The following is a 22,333-nucleotide window of genomic DNA, read 5'->3' as shown; positions in this document are numbered from 1 at the left end:
CACCCATACAGAGAATTAGCACACGTGTATGCACATGCTAACACATACACTCAACTTATGATACTCATTATCCATGGACTGTATGTTACTGTGAAAACACACTTAGAGAGGGGGAAGGGGAACTGAGGGAGTGTGGAGAGGAAGGCAAATCAGAAACATTTGCCTGATAATTTTGGTATTGTTGTTTGATTTAAGGCTAAGTCAATTTTTATCAAATACTATAAGGAAAAAATAAAGACACCATTACATGATCCAGTCTCTCCCGTCATTGTGTGTCGCTCATATTCACATTCATCACCAGACTTCATGGCTAATCCAAAAGCAATGCGTCATTTCCTCAAGGCGCTAAAAGTGATTCGAGGTATTAGGTCTCATCCCAAGTAACCAACCCTCCTGTGTGATGGGAAATACTAAAAGCAACCGTGGTTGAGCAAAAAAGAGCCTTGGAGCCTTGTTTAACTGCTTCACATCTGGAGTTAGCCTCTCCTCCCTTTAGTTCTCCAACATGACGACATACAAGATCAATACAGTCAACGGAAGGGTGGGGGCTGCAGGAAATACAAAAGGGAGGAGGTGAGACAGAAGGCAAGAGAATCAAAGAGACAGAGACAGAGACAGGCAGGCAGCGTGACCAACTTACAGGAAAGCATTGCCTCTTTATACTATTGCAACATATGCAAGGCTCAGAGTTCATTTCCAAGAACTGAGCCAGAGTAAAAAAATCTATTCAGTACACATGTGGTTAAGACGGTTGCTAAATGTTTAAACGTGTATTCACTACAGAGGTTTACAGGCCTTGACTTCAGAAGTAGCTTGATGGGACTTAATATTTAGGCACAGGGTTGTACGGTTGTGTACCGAACTCTGTACTTTTAAGGCTACCGACTGAATTACATACTACATATGTACTACAGAGTACCGATTAACATTTAATCAATCGTTGCCAGGTTTTGGTACCTGGGAGCACATCTTTAGAGTAACATTAGAAAGAGAGAGAGAGTGAGATCCCAGTCAGAGCAACACTCACTGCAATATTCATAAGGCTGACCAACACGTCTCACCTGAGGAAACACCCGGTCAAATATACAATATATCTGGAAGCTGAAGAGTGCACCGTGTTTGATAGCCTGACAGTCAGGTCCCCTGCAGCAGCTGCAGCTGACATTAGCATGACTGTAGCCAGTGCTGCTTTTGTTCACAAAGAGTTGATCCCTCCAACATGAATGATGACGCATCAACATACTCATCGACATCTTTATGTAATCAATTAGCTAGTTGATGTTCTTGTTGGAGATAACTGGGCTTTTTTCATTGTCTTGGTTGATGTTATCTTAGCATTTTTCCTAGCATTAGCAAAATCTTAGCCACTGGCTGTGTCCGGAATTCCATGCCAATGTGTTGTTTAGTACAGTAAAACAGGACACATCAGGACAGTTCTTTGCAATGTCTGAAACTTAAATTTAAGCCAATAGTTGGTAAATTGCATTCTATTTACGGGGAAATGCAACACTGCTGTAGTGACAACAACATAACAGAAAATGTCTGTTTCTTCTTTGTATCAGGCAGTCTAGACACTGCAACACCATATTGCTGCCACCTACTGCTTGTTGTGTTCCTTTTGACAGTTATTTATATTTTTTATACAGTCTAAAGCTGCTGTGCTGATGTTCCATCAGTTTCTACATTTAAAGTGGAAAAACATTTCTCCAGCTGCCCCGAACTCTTTGAACAGCTTCCTCCTTTTAAACAATGTTGGTTGTATGTGGCGCCTTAAGTTTTACAACTGAAATGACACATTACAGAGAGAGTAAATTACTAAAAAAGTTACCACTGGGTACCAGTACCGAATTCCAGGTTCAAATGTTCAAACGTTTTTCCCTTTACTGATTCTGCAGGAATCTGAATTTCACTATACTTGTGAGAAGTACCATTTACCAGAACACATTCTTCTTATCGCACACTGTCATAGTTCTATTAGTAAAGTTTACTTTGTCTATACATGCTGCTATCCAGATGACAGGTCTGGTTTCAAAAATCATCATAATTCTAGTATGTGGGTGGGTCTGGCTGCAAGCAACATGAAAATCCAATGTTCAGTATTGAAAGAAGGCTATTAGCTAATGTAGCAGCTACCATTTCCTCAATCATAGGAATCATTTCACAACTGAATATTCACAAAGTATTATGCTGCTACTGAGGTAACAAAGAGATCACTGATCTAATTCCTGACCAGTTGATGATGAGTGATGTAACTGGCATCCGCTGATTAGGTGGTCAGACAGTAAGACTGCTTCTCAGGGACAGTTGGTGCATCCAGGCCAGGAGAACAATGGCCCTTTTATGAGAGAGTTTACAACACTGCACAGTGGAGACTGAAATCTAGGCTGAAACATTGTGACTCGAGCAGTTCTCAGCTGAAAAACATTTTTTTACCATGTCATGTTTCACGCAATATCTCACAGCCAAAGCAAAATATGAAAACATAGGAACACAAGGGTATTTATTACGTAACTTCATTCTAGAGACTCTGGAATCTACTGAAGAGCAGTTAAAACATCACTGCTCACTTCTGATTACCTTCATATGAGGACTAAGTCAAGTTCTAACCTCACACATCAAATATCAACACAATGTATTTTTCTGTGGCAACAGCTGATCACTGCTGCATGGAAAATGATGGGTTAATGGAAAAACCAAACCAAACTCAGAAACTTTCATATTTACAATATTAATGAGGTATTTGTACAATCTCAGAAATACTTACTTATTCCATAAGTGAATAAACAAGCTATTCTCAGGGGGAAATAAGGGGTGCTCTGGGGCAAGCAAAATGGAGAGAGGTTTACATCAGTTTTTTGTAGACTGTAAAGAGTAATAACTCAATTGCTGAATTTGGCAAAAAACATAAAGAAACAAACTTTTATCATAAGGTTAAGTCTCTCACCTTCTACTCCAACCAATCACTTCACCCACACCTGGTTCTATATCACTATTGTACAACTGGTCTAAAGTATGCGTGAGGTCTGCATTCACACTGCACACACTTTGGCATGTTTTAGTGCATACACATTGTAGCTGTATACTGTTTTTGTTCCCTTTTAAGTTTTCACTACAAGTCAATGACAACCAATGGAATTCACAGCCAAGTGGACAACATGATCTAAAATGAGAAAATCAAGTAGATATTGAAAAATCTGAAAGAAAGCAGCGCTACTGATGAACATTCATGAAAATTCTTTGATACCTGTTTTCCAAACTGATAACTGCACAAACATAATTATGTGGTTACACTAACAGGATCACTGAACTGTCCTTGAAAACTAAGTCAGGCATTTTACGTGAATCTGTCGCCAGTTCTTGTGTCCCCAGCTACTTAAGTTGTTTAACGGAATACTGCAACACTGTTTTGCTGTGAAGCTCCAGAAATGTTTTGTGGACTATGAAACTTCACCTGACTTTCCATCAGTGTGGGGGGAGGAGATGATGACTGATTTTTTTCAGTTTTGGGTGAACTGCTCTTTTAACAAACTTAAAGCTTAAAGTAAAAGCCCTACAGGCCGACATGTCCAACTGATGAGACAATGTGACAAAGGCTTTACTGTTAGTCACTACTGTTACACACTACTGATTACCTTCATATGATGACTAAGCCAAGTTCTAACCTCACACATCAAATATCAGCACAATGTATTTTTACAGCTGATCACTACTGCATGGAAAAGGATGGGTTAATGGAAATTATGTACAGGTGGTAGAAGACATACATATTATTATGTGTATATATTGTACAGTCTTTGGTTGGGACCAGCTCCACAGACATCAGCCCCAAAAATAACAACAGTCCAACTGAGCTGAACTTTTCCTCAACAGGCTTAGATTTCTAACCGCAAAGTAGATGTATTGATTGGTTCTACAAGGGAAGATGGGAGGAGACAGACACACCAAGTACAGCCCAAGGACGCAAACCAGGGTGTGGAGAAGTGCTTTGCTCTTTCTACTCATGGACTTTTCTTCCTTTTAACTAAAATGGAGATAATTCCACCTGTTGTTTAGTCTCGCTACTCAGTCAGTTTTTTCCTGTTCACAACTGATACAACTGGTGCAATGGTTAATCAGTTGATATACGACTGTACATGAATACTGATTAAGTCTTTTGGAAAAGACGTACTTTTTCAAAAGGATTACACAGTCATAAAACATTACTTTAAAATGTCTGTGATATCAGCCATCTACCCTGCTCAAGACCCTTTCAGTAATACACTGAATCCCCAGCAGGAACTGACGGTGCCCTCTGGAGGAGACAGGAGGAAAAACAACTTTCCTGGTATAAAGAATATACAATATACAGAATGAAGCTGTGTGAATCTGTGTAATACACAATAAAAACTGCATAAATCTAAAAGAAATCATGGTGGCTATCAAGCTAGAATATCATTTCTTTATCATGTCATGTTAGTTTGGGTCATGGCTTCCCTTTCCCTCAATTACCTCCTCCTGCAACAAAAATGGCATTTTAAGTTTTTTGAAAGACAGAGGCCAGAGGGAGGACAAAAGAAAATCCTTGATATACGTTATGGTACAACATTATGAACTGCTATGGTTCAGGTGTTGACAGAAAATTAACATTACTTCTACATCCTGCATAAATTGCAACTGATAAACTAATGCAAATTTGATTTTTAGCTCAGGATTGGTCCACTAATTCCAAGAACTACTGAAAAGACTTCCTGGGTCATTTGATTCTTTGCCTCTTTGTCTCAGAGCCTTGCTTACCTCAGCTCTATGCCTTCTGGAAATAGTGCACAGCTGGTCTGTGTGACATCGTGTGCTTCAACAAACCATTTCAATGTAACTCACAGTATGTGTACACTTTGTGTTTGAAAGCTGAAAATGTCCCAGTGTCCCTATGCAACATGTTTGTTACCATTACAGTCAGCCATTTCATTGGACCAAACAGAAACTCACACCTGGGCAATAGCCTGCCTTTTAATGGCTTCTGGTTTTCTGCCTTCAAATCTGACTGTTCTCCTCTCATCACACAGCGTATCGCTGAAGACTAACACTGACACTCTGTTGCCCCCAATTGATCACATCAGGAAATACAAGTTATACCACCATCATGACAAATTATGAGCTATTTGTTCTACATATCTAGACCAAAAGCCTTAAAATAAATTACCCACATAGCACCAATCAAAACACAGAGCAGTAATCTCATGTAAACTAGCAAATGGAAAGGCCTTTTTTTTTTTTTACAAGCACTGACTCAAGTAAAACTAAGGGGAAACAGTGCCAGCCATCATATTCAGTCAGACTTTCCTACTGTCTGACTGTGAAATGGTGACTGAACCTTTAGTTTCCTTTTAGAAACATTTCCATGACTTATATTTATTGGTCTGTAATGGGAAAATCCCACCAGTCACAATCAGCTACTCAGAGTCAAACTAAACCCCAATAAAATAGCTGAGCAAAGGTAAACTACATGGTTAGAGACAACATGAAGTCTGTAGTGTCTTTACTCCACACATGGACAGCCACACCTCAACCATCTCAGGTAACAGCACACTTGCCTGCCGGTCATCCATTAAACTGTGTATCTCACACAACAGGCTCGGGTGACATATTCTTCTCTTCTGAAGGTGAAGACAGTTCTTTTTAGCTATTTTCTGCTGTGTCTTTTCTAATCAGGGCTAATGTCGGGTCCCGTTACAGATTGAAGGGGCACTGTGTAGTTTTGGAGAAGAAATTCAAACTCAGAAACTTTCATATTTACAATATTAATGAGGTATTTATACAATCTCAGAAATACTTAATTTTTCCATAAGTGAATAAACAAGGTTTATATCAGTTTTTTGTAGGCTGTAAAGAGTAATAACTCAATCGCTGAATTTGGCAAAAAAAACCATAAAGAAACAAACTTTTATCATAAGGTTAAGTCTCTCACCTTCTACTCCCACCCAATCACTTCACCCACACCTGGTTCTAGATCACTATGTACAACTGGTCTGAAGTATGCGTGAGGTCTGCATTCACACTGCACACACTCTTCACCAGTATACCATGTGTGGGACATGGCATATTTTGACATGTTTTAGTGCATACACATTGTAGCTATACTGTTTTTGTTTTTTATCAGTTTTCACTACAAGTCAATGACAACCAATGGAATTCACAGCCAAGTGGATACAATCTAAAATAAGAAAATCAAGTGGACCTTGAAAGATCTGAAAGAAAGCAGCGCTGTTGATGAAAATTCTTTGGAAACCTGTTTTCCAAACTGATAACTGCACAAACATAATTATGTGTTTACACTAACCGGAACACTGAACTGTCCTTGAAAACTAAGTCAGGCGTATTGCGTAAATCTGTCGCCAGTTCTTGTGTAAGAACAGTTTTGTCTTTTCTCTCTCTTGGTATGCTGGGTAGCTGGACATTAATATCCGTCAGAGAGCAAGTATAGCAAAAACAGAAGTTGACTCAAGTGTTTTGTCAGCTCAGTTCCTTTTTTTTTTGTTTTGAGCAGACAGCTCAGATCAAGTCACGAGACACGCTGGAAATGATTGAAGCTTCCACTGTATCAGTTACATCTCTGGCCTTTGACTGTACTGCAGTCATTTAGGCTGCTGGTGACAGGGGTGGGGTTAAGAAGGTTAGGCTTAGGCTCCTCATTCAGAACCAGCAGAACATGATACTCATACGTCTCCCTACACATTTCTGACATCTGATATCCACTGACGCCACACTAAGGAGCTCTTACTGTACCTAGCTGTCTTCTCTCCTTCCATATACCTCGGGTGGACACAATAATTTGAACATCAAATTATTCAACTCTAACTTAGTAATGAAATGAAATTAAGTAATGCTTATTTTTTGTTATAGTAATAGAAAGGTGTCTAATCTATGGCAACTTGTTGTTATTGATGTGATGTCTGCATTCAACAGTATTGAAGCTTTGACAAAAACGATCTACAATCAGATTTTCGACCCAAGGCTGCACAGACGTTAACATTGTTACAAATGTGTTGGTGTGGGTTCAGTGACTTATTCTTTACCAGCACTGTGTGCAGGGTGTTCATTTAAAAAAAACACTGTGTGCCTAGGATTTTATTTTCTTTTTGCTGTGATATTGAAACAGAAATCTTTTTAGTTTTGTATCCAAGTTCAGAAATATGGAATTGTGGCAAACTTAGCTGCAGGACCAAGTCACACACATATTGCACCACAATTTGCTACCTCAACCTTTTTATAAACAAAAAATTGCAAAATTTAAAAAATGAGCATTTATTGCAGAGCTATTGTACTGGGAGACACTAGGACCAATCTGTCCACCTCCTTGTAAGCTACTTGTACTTGTATTTGTATTTGAATCTACACAATACATTTTGCCAGCTCCTGATGCCTTTTCAAAAGATAGATTTTGCTCTCCATGGGTCTCATTTGGACTCATTATGTCCTAAAACAGTATTTACCGATATAGCAAAGACAGTCTTAGACTGAGCCTTACTTCACCTTACACATACTGCTGATCAAGGGCTGGAAAACCCCATGACTACCAAAACCAAATATAGAGAACTTCCAATGTCTGTCCGACGTCTATTCAGTAGCAGTGGCTTTCAGCTGATGGAAATTGTTACTGTTATCAATCTGACCACATGCATTGTGTGTCTGAAACAAACACCCGCTGTATTTCATGTACAGAGCATAAGAAGAGATAAGAACAGGATTTCATGTTGATTACAGTAGTATTTTCATACCCAGTAAGTCCGGTGCATTGATTAGTAAATATTCTATGCAATAATGTTATTTAGGGATGTCCAAATCAAGTATTTTTGGCCCCAATCCTGATTGTATACCTTTAATATCCATGGGTTATCTGCCAAATACTGAGAACAATAATATACCTTTTTACTTTAATATGGAAAAAAAATAGGTATCTGGCACATTGAAATAACAGCTGTAGCTTCTAAATTTTACACACCTTACTTTTCACAAACAAATATGTAATTTTCAAACGTATTTAAACTTAAACCGATCGGTTGGCCTACACTTCAAGCCTGCCACAGACCATTAACACATGGCTGTCATAACATAACGCTTTGGACTGCACGCACATGCCAACTATATCTTGTTGACAGCTGGAGCTTTGTATCTCACCGAGTTTCTTTTAGTAAAGGAAAGAAGGAAACAGAGTAAAGCTCTGTGAAAACCAGAGCCTCCCCTTGACCTCAGGTGAGGATATATTTGCAGTGTGTAGTTTGTTGTGAGTTCACATGGACAATAACGACTGTATTTAAAGGTATTGATAGCAACAGAAAACTGTCTCTGAGCCATTATAAGAGTAGGCAATAGAGAAACAGTTTAGAAATTGTCTAAACAATATGCACAACTTTCAATATTTGTGTTTAACATGATAAATGTAGCAAAAAAACCTGGAAAAACTGTCAAATCGTCAAAGGTTTTATGCGGAAGAGGAGTGCGATCACTGTGACAAATTTGGGTTTTGAGTTTTTTCCAATAATACTGACTTTTTTTTCTCAGAATTCAGACTTTAAAAACTGAATTCTGAAAAACAAATAGAATTTCAGGACCTGAACACATTTTTGACAGTGGCCCTAATCATCTTCTATAGTTTAATGACTCAAAAAGGCCAATTACTTAATGGTAATATTGAGTTAACACAGATCCACATTCACATAATGGATGTAATAATGAATGTCAAACACCAAAGTTTGAGGAAGACTTCCAACTGCTAGAGGGGATAATGTGTAATGATTGCTTTGTGACTCAAGACATGTAAGACAAGAAAGATGTGTCCCTGCATGCCTTCAGGTCAGGACTGACACCCACCCTCATGTTTTTGTAACTGTGAACATCAGAGACGTTAAACTTGCATTATCATTATGTTGGCAAGTACGCTGTTAAACAAGCTCTGAATGAAAGGCATGACACCACTGTTGACTTAAAAAAAAAGACTATTGCAAAACCGTTTCTTGATGAAAAGATCTTTTGGATTATTTGGCTAAAATGTGTTTGTGCTTATTTGCCAAAACAGGAGGAAAGTTCTCCGAAAACCGTTCTGTCTGACCAGCGAGGGACACACCCCTCGTCTTAAGTGCTGCGTGTAAATAAGGAGCAACTGGAACAAACATCCTATGCAGGATTGGCAGGGGAGGCAGCGGACTGGGAGGCCACACAGGAGCAGGAGCAGATATAGTGGACGCCAGGGCCCAGTTGGTGTCCATGTGCTGACTGCTGGGCTCCAAATAAAGCAGAGGGCAGCACATGATAGCCCAAGGTGCATGCCTCTTTAAACATGAATGCACACACATGCATGCAAACATAATTCTGTGCGGTGAGGACATTCTGAAGACTCGCACTCATTTACCAACCATAACCTATTCATACTGCTACCCCGGACAATATCTAGGCTGTATTTATCATGTAACCTCAGGCTCCACCTGGAAAATAGCGCACTTCTCTGAACTCCTTCACACACAACAGTTCTCTGTTTTTGAGGTCCATCTGGAGCCAAATGGTTATAAAACCTAGCAAACAATCATGAGCATTTACACACACACACACACACACACCTTAAAAGGGGCACTGTGACATTTTGGAGAAATTATTTATGAGGTATATGAGGTTATTAATAATGAGATAATAATTCAAACTCAGAAATACGTATTTGTTCCCTAACTGAATAAACAAGCTGTTCTCAGAGGAAAATAAGGTCCCAGAACAGTGTTTGAAGCTAGAAAGGTGGCAGGGTCAGCCTCATATAAACAAAGTAAAACAGTATGAAATGTGATTGTTTGTTTTTTCAGTTTAATCAGTCATGAAAACAAAGAGAGTTGTGTATTTAGTTTGTTTAGGCAGAAAAAAAAATCAGCCAATGAAGATCACTCATTAACATGTCTTCTCAAAAACTACAGAGTGCTCATTTAAGACCTTGAAATCTCTTGTACTCTGGTACATACAGTCAATGTATAAAAGCACTTGTAAAAGCACATTCTAAAAAACATCCTGATTTTAGGGTTTTTGCATTTGAAGAAATCTAGTATGTTCTAGTATGTTCATCAGTAGTCTTAATGTTATAAGGGTACTTGGCCAAGTTAGCATTACTAAATAATACTGGCAAAGTTGGTGTAGTTGCAAGTGACACGATTCAAAAAGAATGGTCAAAATAAAGCAGCAAAGTCTGAGACTTACTGACTTTTAATCACCAACAAGTTTTGAGGCCCCTGCATTTCAGTTGATGCAGTTTACAGCACATTTTCATAACACACTACCTGACCTGCAAACTTTCAAATTCAAATGTTGTAGGCCAATCAATATTGGCCTGCCACAGATATTTATCTGTATGGGAGTATATGTTGCCCATTACGCGCCGATATAAGACTTTATAACAGAGATAAAGATGCTTGGGTTAATTCATAATTATTAAATTCTAAGTGAAGTTTATTGTTTCAGTGTTTTTTGAGAACCACATTCGAGGGATCACTGTCAAAAATGTGTGCACATCAGCCGATATGTTGATATCGGAATTTTTTTACTTCATAATATCAGTGTCAGCATTAGCAATGGCCCTGTGGTGAAAAGATGAAACAGAAATGCAACCTGCAGCAGCCAATCACAAGAGGAGATATACTCTGCAAACTTGTTGCAGATAGAGAAGAAGAGGAGGTTTAAGAGTTGTTGCTTCAAGCTTTTTTGCTATCCAGGCAAAGTTCACGGACCAAACAATGATACACTCCCAGTTGTGTCTTCTGGCACGAGCCCTACCCTGCCCTGCACTAATCACCACAATGCCCTATTTGGTCCAAATATAAGGCCAAACAGTGTGTGTCCCATCAGCTGTCACCCCTTTCAGATCCTTTACAACCTCCAACAGCTTAAAAGGCAGAGCAACATCACCTTCCACGTTCCATATACAGATACATACAGATCAGCTAGACAGAATAAGGGCGCAACATTCCCACCTTGAACAGGCTGAGTAAAGGGGGCTTCGGATTCTACACAAAGAATCTCAAATGATGAAAATTATGAATAACACCACTACAATATCATTGCACAGAGGACGCATGTATTACAGCAAAGCACCTCTGCTGCAACAGGCAAAATTGTGGTTTGAAGCTTAATGTGCTACTATTCAGCTTCAACAGCGTTTCCCCAACCCTAAAGATCTGGCAATGTGTCTACTGTCAGACTGACAATCACTGTCTGCGTACTGACGCATCATGCTTAAATCCGACACCTTTTCGAGACCCTTATCCCTGTACAACCTCGTCAATCTTTCACTGCCTGCTTAATCTCTCATAAATCCAAATGTAATCTTAGTCAGTCTCTGTATCTGAGGGAAGCAGCAGGGTGCATCCTCTGCTGCACCCTGAAACCTCTTCATGTGATTTCATTAACTATTAATATGTTCGTCACATCTTTCATTTAGACACTGTGTTTACAGTACATCAATATCGATTATTTGACTATATACAATATACTTTATACATAATACTTTTTATATTTTCATATATCCAATTTATTTGCATCTTGGCCTTTGCTTCACACAGTCTGTACAAGAAACAAGCAAAAAAGCTCATGATTAAATGGCGTGAGAGGCTTTAAGAGGGCGTGCCAGTGAAACAAACAGCTACTATCATTCAGCCACCACCTTCTTTTCTATCGTTTCCATTTCTTCATAGCCACCACTTCCTCTTTACAATATGTCTGTTACCTAATCTCCTCCAATATATTTGTTTTGTAATCTCAATGACAGGACTAACACACTTTCCCAGTTCAAATTGTAATATATTAATATGGTGCTTAATCACAAATCACTGTTTTTTAAAGATCACTTCAAGCCTCCACTTATCAACTATGGGAAAGTCACACAGTCTCGTGGTAAGCTTTACAATCAACAGAGCTCTTCTCTCAGCTCACAGTAGAAAAGTAAACTGTTTATCAGTGACCTACGAATCTCAAGAAAACCTTCTTTCTGTCCGTTTCAGATAACTGGTAACAGTCTTGATTAGAGAGAAAAAAAATGACAAGAATCTTTTCAAAGAAGCACTAAGAGGTGGTGCCTCTGTAATGGAAAATCATTAAATGTGCTATGATTATCAACTTTATCATCCAGGAATTCAATTTAGACCTAGCACCCGGTGCCCTATCAGTACGGACAATTACATGAAACAAGTAGTATCCTCTGCTATCAGTCATGTATTGATTGCAACACAATAACATCAGGAAAGGAAGGAACTAAGGAAGCTGAAATCCAGGACAAACAACTCGCAAAACAAAGGGTCAATATTTAATCATACAAGATAATCTATCAATAATTTTTTAATGAATTGTTTAGTCTATAAAATATGAGAAAATACCAATGTTCAACACTCCAAAACCCAAAGATATTTATTTTAAAGAGCAAATTGACCTCCTTTGAGAAGGACGTGGACATCTTGCTCCTCCTCAATAGCTAGGTAGGGTCAAATATAGAGGACACGTTTCCCCACAGGCGTAAATGACTGATACCGCTTTTCCACCAAAATTAGCAGGTCTACACAGGCTTTTTAAACAGGGGTCAACACGCTAAAAAACGCGTATGGACCACATTCCCACTTCCCGCAGGCAAGGAAGCCTGTCTGTGATTTTTATCTGAAGCATTAGGTTGTACGTCACTGACATCACGTTTCACACCACAAATGCGCCAAATTATCCAGAGCATCACAACCCCCGCCAAATGACTCGTTTAGCTGTCAGAATTTGAGCCATTCGGTCCAATAACATTTGGAAAGTCTAGAAGAGCTGCATGATTAAATTATTTTATCCCCCTTCAAGTTAGCTGGGCACTAAACCAGAAGTTAGCCAGCTCGGCCGGCGATCCAGGTATTTTCATATCCTGGAAGTTAAGCTTTTTTGGCTTCAAAACACCACTAAGCTGCTTTCATAGGAATGAATGGGGCTTCGCCTCCAACACTGTGTCCAGTAATAAAACGTCCTTAACAGACTGCATCCCAAATTCCTTCCTTATTTACGCGCCGCCACCGTATGTTGATAATGTGTCATCACTCCACACGGTGGAATTTAGCATTTTCACCCAGGTCTTACGTTAAGATCAAAGCTGAGCCAAGTCGAGGTGATAAAAACCTGTGTCTACTGCAGAGTCAATAGACCCGGGGGTAAATGCAGAGTTTACACATTCCCATTGCACACAAAAGCCTGATCTTAGTGGGCTAAAGTGGGATTTTTGAGCAGCAGAAAGGGGGTATTGATTAACCTTGTCAATCTTAACTGTTAACAAACACAAATGAAAGAACCACCATAATTTTCATCACATGATAAAGCCACATTCTTTCATTGTGTGATCACAGAGGGGATACAATCTTCTTCAGTGCTCGTGAGATTAAAATGTTTGGTGATGAAAGCTCACACACATTATTCTCTATCATTGTCTGGGTGAGAGAAATACAAGGCAAAGGCCACGACAAGACCAAGCACTGCATACCCAAGCCACTCCAAGTGCATGAGTGCATGTGCACTTCTTATCGTAGCTTAATCTGATTTATAATGAAATTCAATCTATGCATTAAAACTGAATAGACAGGTGCCAACTTGTCCTTGTATCATAGAGGAGGAAATCAAGGAAGGCCTTTTCACAGCTCTGCAGCTCTGTGTTAGCTAGGCTTTAAGATAGACACGTCTGCTACTGTCCCTGGGTGGTTTGAGACAACATTTCTACGCTCTAAATCAAGCTACAGATGATCAAATCAAAATCAAATCAATTGATATCGTCTACTTTACTATGCTATCTGTATCTTTATCTCTTGTTTCCATTCATGCTATATTTCTATTTCTACTTTGCACGGAGCATCTGTAACAAAAACAATTTCCCCCTGGGGATTAATAAAGTATTCTGATTATGAAAATCAAATCAATTTTGTTTTTGATCAGAGGTAATGAAGGGCAGATATCAAAGGACCTTTTAACACAGTCAGAAGTGCATTACATGTCAAACAAACAGAAGCCTTATTTTGTCTAAATCTTGTTTTGATACTACACAAAAGAAATGGAACACATTAGTTCTCATATCATTTTGGTGCTCTATATCACGATCAGTAGCTGCACTTGGGCCTGAAATGGACTTGTTATCTGGCTGGCATCTTGTATTGGCCCTGGTTCAGTGGGACATTTTTCATTGGACCTAACATAACACCCTGGCACACTGCTTCAATAGCAACACCCACTCACCGTCACCATGGTTCATCACAGGCACAACAATAACCACCTGAGGGACTGCTCTCATTTTTTTTCATCCACATTTTTCACTTGTTTATGAGTTGTTTCATGATAAATGTTTTCCATTTTTTAATTTTTAATTTATGACACCCACATTCATCTAAACAAGACATATTCAAAACTAGAGCCCGGCGAAGATATAAGGGAGTAAATATTTCTACAACGATATATCGGCCGATCAGAGTCAAAGTGGCTTTTTGCTGGTATCACCTGTAGTGTTGCTTATTCATCTGCAGTGTTTTTTGTTTATCTCAATTGAAAAACCACATAGTCCAGCAACAGCCCCACACTTAGTAGGGTTTCAATAATTAAAGATGATCTGTTATCATCTAATATATCGGCCAACCGATATATTGGTCAGGCTCTGTTCAAAATAATCCACAACTAGAGACACATTTTGGCAGTTCAGCACAATTTAACAAAACAGGCCTTGCTCTAACGGTCACCAATCGATACACACAACATATTGTCTGCACACATGAAGACATCAGCACACTGTAATTTAGCATGCTTGCTTGGACAGTGTTCCAGGCAATTATTGCAGCAGCCCTCAACCTGTTGCTATAGAAGCACCTTGTTTGTGAGCAACTGATCGGACAAGGCTTGAGGACAGAGTGCAGCCACATCATGGTTCAGAGAGACATATCATAATAAAACAGTTAGCCTACAGTATAATCTAACTGCATACCATGTAAGTATCATTTCACATATCAAGTTAAATGTTTCTTTACAAATACAAGCCCAGAGTGAGCTAATGACATCATTTTGAATGCCAAAATGCCACAGACACTCCTTTCCTTTCTCTAGGATTACTACAGTGTGTTTAAATGGGAGGATATCTTGTTAACAAGATGTGTTAAGCCTAACTCAAGTTTCTCTTCTTTATTTGAGCTCTCCAATGTTCAAGACTCGAGCTGCATTTTCTCCATTATTTTGAAAGGTACAGCGACAAAAACAACTGACTCTACTTACACTTTCATGATAAAAGAAGAAACTGAGGGACATACGGCTGCAGCTCAACAGCTCATTAAGTCGTATTCATTTAGGTGAGGCTTAATTAGACATAAGCTAATGCTAATTTTAATTTTCCGTTCTATGGAAAGGGTCAGAATCTTCGAGAAAAATCAAGTGCCACTTTCTCTTTGGACTGTGTGGGGACAGACGACGTTTCTGACATCACCAAAACTAGACCAGAGAATGCCTTACAGCAGGGTTTCAAACTTTTCGTGACTTAAGTTAACTCCAGGTATATCCGCCTCACCACAGCTTCAGTTTTGGGGTAATGACGCCCCGGCTTCATTACATAACTCCGAGCTCAGACAGAGCCCAGTGAAATGCGTCGGCTAATCCTAGACAGATGAGATAAGAAGTGGGACACGGAGTTTGTGACAGGCAGCTGTCTTACCGTATTTGTTGGGCTCCCTGTTGTACTCCAGGATAGGCACCACAGCGTCGGGGTCCTGCGGCTCGAACACGGAATCCTCCCCCGCCTCTTTATCCTCCAATGTGCCGCCGCCGGTGGTGCTGCTGCCGGTGTCCGGTGCCGGGTCAGAGACAACCGCGTCCGAGTGCTCCCCCTCCCCGGCGACCCTAACCCCTCCGTCAACCGGGACTACCACAAATCTTTCGCCCATGTCCCTCCTTCTTCTCCCCTCTTGTTGGACTTTTTAAGGGGGGAAAACGCACCGGCCGGCTAACCTCTGCGGTTCACGCTCAATGAGAGCGAGCACACAGGACAGCGTACAGAGGGACACACGCTCACGGGGTGATCAGAGGATTGATTACAGTAGAGACGCGCCCGCCCTCCGCCGTCGCTCATTGGTTGACAGAGCCAGGGAGCGCTGTCAATCATCTCCAGAAGCAAATCACAGTGGGTGAAATTTGTTAATTGTGGAATGAGCGAGTTCTAAAAGATTCTCAACATAATCGAACTTATCTAGTTTTTATTGTTACACAAGTCCATCTAGTAAACGAATAAAAAATATGTATAAGACTACATATAAGTCAGAATATTTTTATAGACTACACAAGAGGGCTAAAGAGAAAAGAAAACACACTCTTCTAAATATTGTTCAAGGAAATATACTTCCTCAACTCACTGAAATGTATATCGATAAATACATCTACTGTTGACTTTAAAGTTGACGTAGACCAAGAAGCCAAACAATACAGCTAAACAGAATACTCTTTATGGTAGTGCATGTGAGACTGTGTCCTGCTTGTTACAGTGGAGCACAAACTCATGCTTATTACAAGCTTCTTTAATGGTCTCCAAAGAACAGGGTAATTAACACTCACTCTGTACTTCCTCCACTATCAATAGCCTGCTACAGGAACTCAATAAATCATTCTAATTTAGAAATCAGTGATGGTTTAGTCATTTGTCAGCCCTTAGTCAAAATAACTTTAGCATGTTACAGCTTAGAGCACATAGTTTGTCAGTAAATCAGGATGGGATACTCTCTCATGTTTCCAGACAGTTTTTGATACATAGTCAACAGCCGTCTTTGAACAGAGGGGGTGGCCTAAGACATTACTTATCACCCACCTACAATACAGTACTGAGTTCTCTCCCCAGACAGCTTAACAACCATTCACACCTGGGCTCACCTGGCACTAGCAACCCACATGAAGGCCGGTTGGGTCAATGACCCACAAGTGGCCCTAACGACTCTGAAACTCAGAGCTCAAACATGTCCTTAACGACTCTTTAAGGACACTCCCACACAGAGTTTAAAAGGCTGCAACTCCCCTCCGGTTAGTTAGAACTGAAGAAGCCTCTTGGATGAGAGGTGAAACATCTTCAAGGAACTGAAACACGGAACATACAGCACTTCGAACATTGGAGCTGTTTCAGTTTGACACAATTGAAGGTACAGAGCACTCCCTCAAATCTTTTCCAAAATGTCCATACACATATCCACAGCAAAATCTTGCACTTAAGCTTGTTCTTCCATCATAATATCAGCTTTAAATAACATTTATATCTCTTTTGCTTTCACTGAAAACACATGATCATCTGGGGTTTGAAATCCCAGATCAGGTTCCCCACACCGGATGAATAAAGTGTTCCCTGTGCAAAGACCTATCTGTTGGCCAAATTCAAAGGGAAGTATGTCACTCTGACAGACTCACCAAGAGGGATGAAAACATATCCTCTTCCCATAGATTACATAAGCAGCAGATTTGTAAAAAGTAACAGGTTGCTTCACTGAACATCTGGAACACACCGTAACAAAACAGTTGATAAAGCATGGAAATCTCAGGTCAGTAGGTCAGAAGGAAGATCATGTGTGGTTGCGACTCCTGTAAGACATACTTCTTGCAATGGATATATGGTAAATACAAATATGACTGAGCATAAAGCCTAGAGTATGGTGGTTCAGAGGGTTAAAACTCACCAACATGAAACACATTTCACAAAACACAACGTTCCAGAAATTTCTGAAAGGTTGTGTTTTCTAAGATTTTTTTTTTTTTTCAAATGGCACTATAATTTTTTGAAATGTCATGCTTTCTGAAATGTTGTGTTATCAGAAATGTTGCTATGTTTTGAGCCTCAGGGCCACCATACTATTGCTTTTTGACACAACTACAATTGTTTTTGAAACTATAAAACAGCACACACAAATGCAACTTACACATTAGCATAATCAAAAAATGATTAAATGAATACTGTTGAGGTGTGGAATGAAAGATTCCAAGCTCTAAGATGAGACACATTACTGTCAGGGGCAGGGCAAGAGTGGTGGCACGCCCAACATGAACACAACTACCCCCACCCCCATGCCCAGCCCACTGAAATAGGCGAACGAGAGACGCAAAATGACAACAAAGAGGCACAGAATTACCAAAAAGAAACACAAGTGCCTTTTGTAGTTGCTCATTCTATCTAGGTGTCTTGCTCCTACAGTATATAAGACATGTCTATGTCCAGGCACCCATTGTTCCATAATACGTCCATGGGAGTAAAATATTTTAAGTCAGTGCAGCAAATAAACAATGTAACTATTAATTATGTAATATTACTTTTTATTATGTTTTACTGTACAGTACTTACAGGGCTTTAGCCCCCAACTTACTAGCCCACCCCTGATTGTTGTGTATACCTGTCTAATAGACTTTGGTTCCAGTCATTTCCTATTCAAGCATCTCAGGTTGCATCTTTACCATGTCAAATAGTCTGCCATTTACTTTTCATCTATCCAAAACTTCAGAGGAGTGAATATTTTGGATGAACTCCAAGAGACCACTCTGACAGTAATTGCTTGAGAGTGTTACGTGGACACCGAAAATAGACAGCTGGTGGGACAGTTGGTTGACCGAGGGGTGGAGGGGTCACTGGGAGTGGCTGCATTGAGTAGTTTAAGTCAGTTCAGTTCAGCTCCTGATTAAAATGTCACCTGAAAGTGCCTTACAACACAAAGTTCTGTTTACAAATGTCATTAAAAATAAATGTCTATGCATTTTGTTTATGTGTATAATGAGTCTTTACACTTCTTTGTGCAGATATTCTTGTCTATTTAAATCTGACTGGATGAATTTAAGAAGGATGGAAGCAGCACACCCAGGCTGTAAGCCTAAAATACAGGGCTGACAAAATAACTTGTAATCCTCCATGTCCATGGTGTTTTACTCATCCACAGCTAAACTCATCACCTCAGTTCAAAATGACTTGCAAAATGAATTGCAGATTACTTTTTTAAGCCTGGTGAGAACAGATGTGTCCTTTACAGCACAACCGCAGCTGCAAGTGTTCAGGGTGACAAATGTCAGCGTTCGTCTTTGTGCCGTCCTCGTTTTTGACTGGTCACATTAATAATGGAGATCCAATTCTGAAAAGAAAATGTGGAAGATTTGTGCAGTCATTGCAGCCAACATTTATGTTCTTGTTTAGCCGTTTTTATAGAATATAGAATTCCCAATGTGAGTCAAGATTTTGACGTATTTAACTGACTTTCTCATAAATTCGACTTAGTTATTCAAATTTTTGACTTTCTTTCATCTCAACATTTGACTTGAGTATTTTTTATACCACTGGTTGGTTGTTTTAAACCATTCAATTCTTTTAATATTTTTACATGACTGTATTTTTTTGTTTTTACTTCCAATAAGTGTATTTTATCCATTTAATGATCTGGTATAACTGTAGTTTTGGGGCTTTATGTAACTGAATTATCTGAATGTTATTTAACATTATTTTAAGAGAATATAGCCATTTTGATGGCTTTGGCTGTCTTTTCATTAGCCTGTTGTGGGCCTGCTTTTACTTTGTATTTTTACTTTTTAATTGTTTTGTTTGAATCGATGTCATTGTAAAAGTGAGTCACTCCTCAATAATCTCTTGAGTATAAATAAAGGTTGATTGATTGTTTTATTGATTGGTTGATTATCTTGTCTAAATTTCCATATATATTTTAGTCTTTTCCAGGCACAAATGGGCCTCCATAGAATCCTGTATGGTAACTGGTCATTATCAATGCATTGCCAGAGAAGACAGCCTGTTACAGGCTTAACTTCTTAGCAACAAGCGCATTTCTTTATTTCTTTCTAGTTCTAATTAAAATAATGGTTTTGTACATTTGTTTATCTGCATAAGACTGAATAGAATAGGAATTCTATATTCATATTGTAAAATCTGAAGAAAAAAAAATCACTTTACCCCACGCCTGATTACTATTTAGGTGTGTGTCATTACACTTTTCTTTGCAAATAGAGTAACAGAAAAGTGCAGGTTCGTGCAGCTGACTGCCATACACATGATTAGTCTTGACTCATTGGAAATATGGATGAGCAGTCGACAAACAGCCTCCTCTATTCCTGTTCTGTTGTCACAGAGCTTGTCCTCTGGGAGAGAGCTGAACAAACTGCTGCTGAGGTGAAGTTGTTGTTGTCAGAGTTCTTGAGTGAGATATATTTAACCCTCTTGACCTGGCTTTTTGTTTTTTAAATGACAAGAGAGAAAAGATTGTGACATGGTTGGGTGCACAATCCAGAGAATGGCCACCATCCTGTGATCCTGACATTTAAAAAAATGAGTTATCTGTGCATTTATGTCCAGTTTGTATTTCTGTATCACTCTAGTTTCTTAACTGTAAAACATTTTTAAGCTGAGTCTACTCTCAGCATTGCTCTTAGTCCCATTTTACCTTTAAATTTTGTCTCTAAGAGTTCAGAAAATTAGAACTAAGACCAAGTTTTTTTTTTCAGAAAAGATCATGTCTTACAACCTGCTCATGTAAATGTCACTACTTCACTGTGATCCTCAAAAATGTCTAAATCCAACGTGGGTAGGCCGTTGCACTCAGTGCTCCTCCATGGCCATCATATACTGTAAGGCAGCCGTTCACTGGCCCCCTAAAGACTACTCCAGCTGTGTTGGCGAATTTACTGGAGCCAATGATGCGTGCCTGGAGTGTATGTGGGTCAGAGATATAGCATGAAAGGAAGCTTTTATTCTGAAATGGGTCCCCCACTGCTGTGTCATTGTGCTCCCCCCTCTTACAACAGACAGTGGAAGGTCATCAGCGGTACATCCTCAGCTCTGTAGTCTGAACAAATCTCAGAGGGGAACATGATGTAAGAGTGCACAGAGATGCTCTGAAGAGCAGAGGCCCAGCTGCCGCACCTACATGTGTTTAGAAGAGCACTTCATTAACCAACTCAAACAGATTCATACTGATGTTTTACATTTTACAATTAAAATGTCAGTGCTGTCAAAAGATTTACAAAGTCAATCATGGGAACGGCTTTGGGCTGCTTTTTCTTTGCTTTTTTTTGGGTATCATAATTTCAAGTATATATCTTTGGTCTGATTTTTTTCAGATTTTTTCTGCCAGGTAAAAACTCAAATGCATTGATTTTCATGTGTTGATTAGAATTGGAATAATCAGCCCCTGTGTGTGAAGAGGAGATCAATATATATATTATTGATTGTGTTCAACAATTAAAATTCATCTTGTGTGGCTTCTGTAAATAGTAGTTATTATAACACGGTTGTACAGATATAAAATGTCATTTATATCGTTATAAGCATGAAAGTTTCTATATGTTTTGTTCAATATATGGGCTTCCACATGGAAACGTCGTAATCACTCTTCATGACAATTAACCGTTATTTATTCAGTCAGATTTAATACAATTCTTTATGAGACACTGTAAGGATATGTTCATGTGTGAAATCATCTATTACATGCTATTTTACTCTGTGTTATAAATCATTTGTTTACACCATTGATGTAAGGCTAATTTCTCCGGGGTTTCACTAACAATAGCTGGATTTATAGTTTTATTCTTTTTCCTTTTTAAATTAATTCTATGTAAAAGCAGTTAAATCTTTGCTAAAGGTTGTGTGGTGGAAAACATTGTCCACAGGGGATTACTACAGGAGTAGTAGTTAATATAGAGGTAGCAGTCGGAAGACTTGTTTTTTTGTCTGTGTGCAGATGGCATGCTGTTGGTAACAAGATCCCACGGGCTGCACTATTCAGAAGGGACAATATGTATTGTGCAGAGAGATAGAGATGATATGAGTGTACTTCACATAAGGGTGTTATTGTGGATACTGAGACCCGCATTACTCCACTGGCTTGCGTCTCTTGTTGTTGTATGACAAAAGCCTCGACAACTTCATGCTGCTGAAATTCCATGCTAAATACATCGTACAATTTCTTGACGGTAGAAGACGAGAAAAGAGGCGGAGTTCAAGTGATAGGCACCTTCTTCCTGTTGAAAAACTGAATAAATCATTTGCCATGGCCCTGGTAGTCCCCTGGACAATCAGAGGGAGGGAGGAAGTTCAGTGGGCCATGATGAATTATTTGTTTGATTACAACATAATGAGACAAGAATTAGCTAGTAAGCATCCTGGTTCTTAACTGTATTTTAAGTGGTTGTCTGGTTTTAATGGGTTGTGTGTTTTTCTCGTGGTTGGTTGTAAAACAAACAGCCAACTGAAACAGAACATTTTGAGTTGTAGTTTCCCTGGTATACACACTCTTACCTCTTCAGGTGTTGCAGCTGCAGTGTCTCTGGGCTAGTT

General features: G+C 39.3%; 1 protein-coding gene across 2 annotated transcripts in view; it reads right to left on the bottom strand.

Moving 5' to 3' along the window:
- slc12a7b (solute carrier family 12 member 7b) overlaps positions 1-16,043 on the bottom strand; it is a 67,175-nt gene extending 51,132 nt beyond the window's left edge. For both annotated transcript variants that reach the window (XM_084339755.1, XM_084339756.1), the window contains exon 1: positions 15,698-16,043. In XM_084339755.1, coding sequence (XP_084195881.1) covers positions 15,698-15,926 — 229 coding nt within the window. In that variant the 5' untranslated portion in view covers positions 15,927-16,043. The remainder of the gene's footprint in view (positions 1-15,697) is intronic.
- Between the last annotated feature and the right edge of the window lie 6,290 nt (positions 16,044-22,333).

This window comes from Pagrus pagrus (assembly GCF_965226575.1).
Source record: "Pagrus pagrus genome assembly, chromosome: 20".
NCBI lineage: Eukaryota > Metazoa > Chordata > Actinopteri > Spariformes > Sparidae > Pagrus > Pagrus pagrus.
The sequence above is the reverse complement of the archived record's forward strand: the minus strand, read 5'-3'. Positions and strand labels throughout refer to the sequence as shown.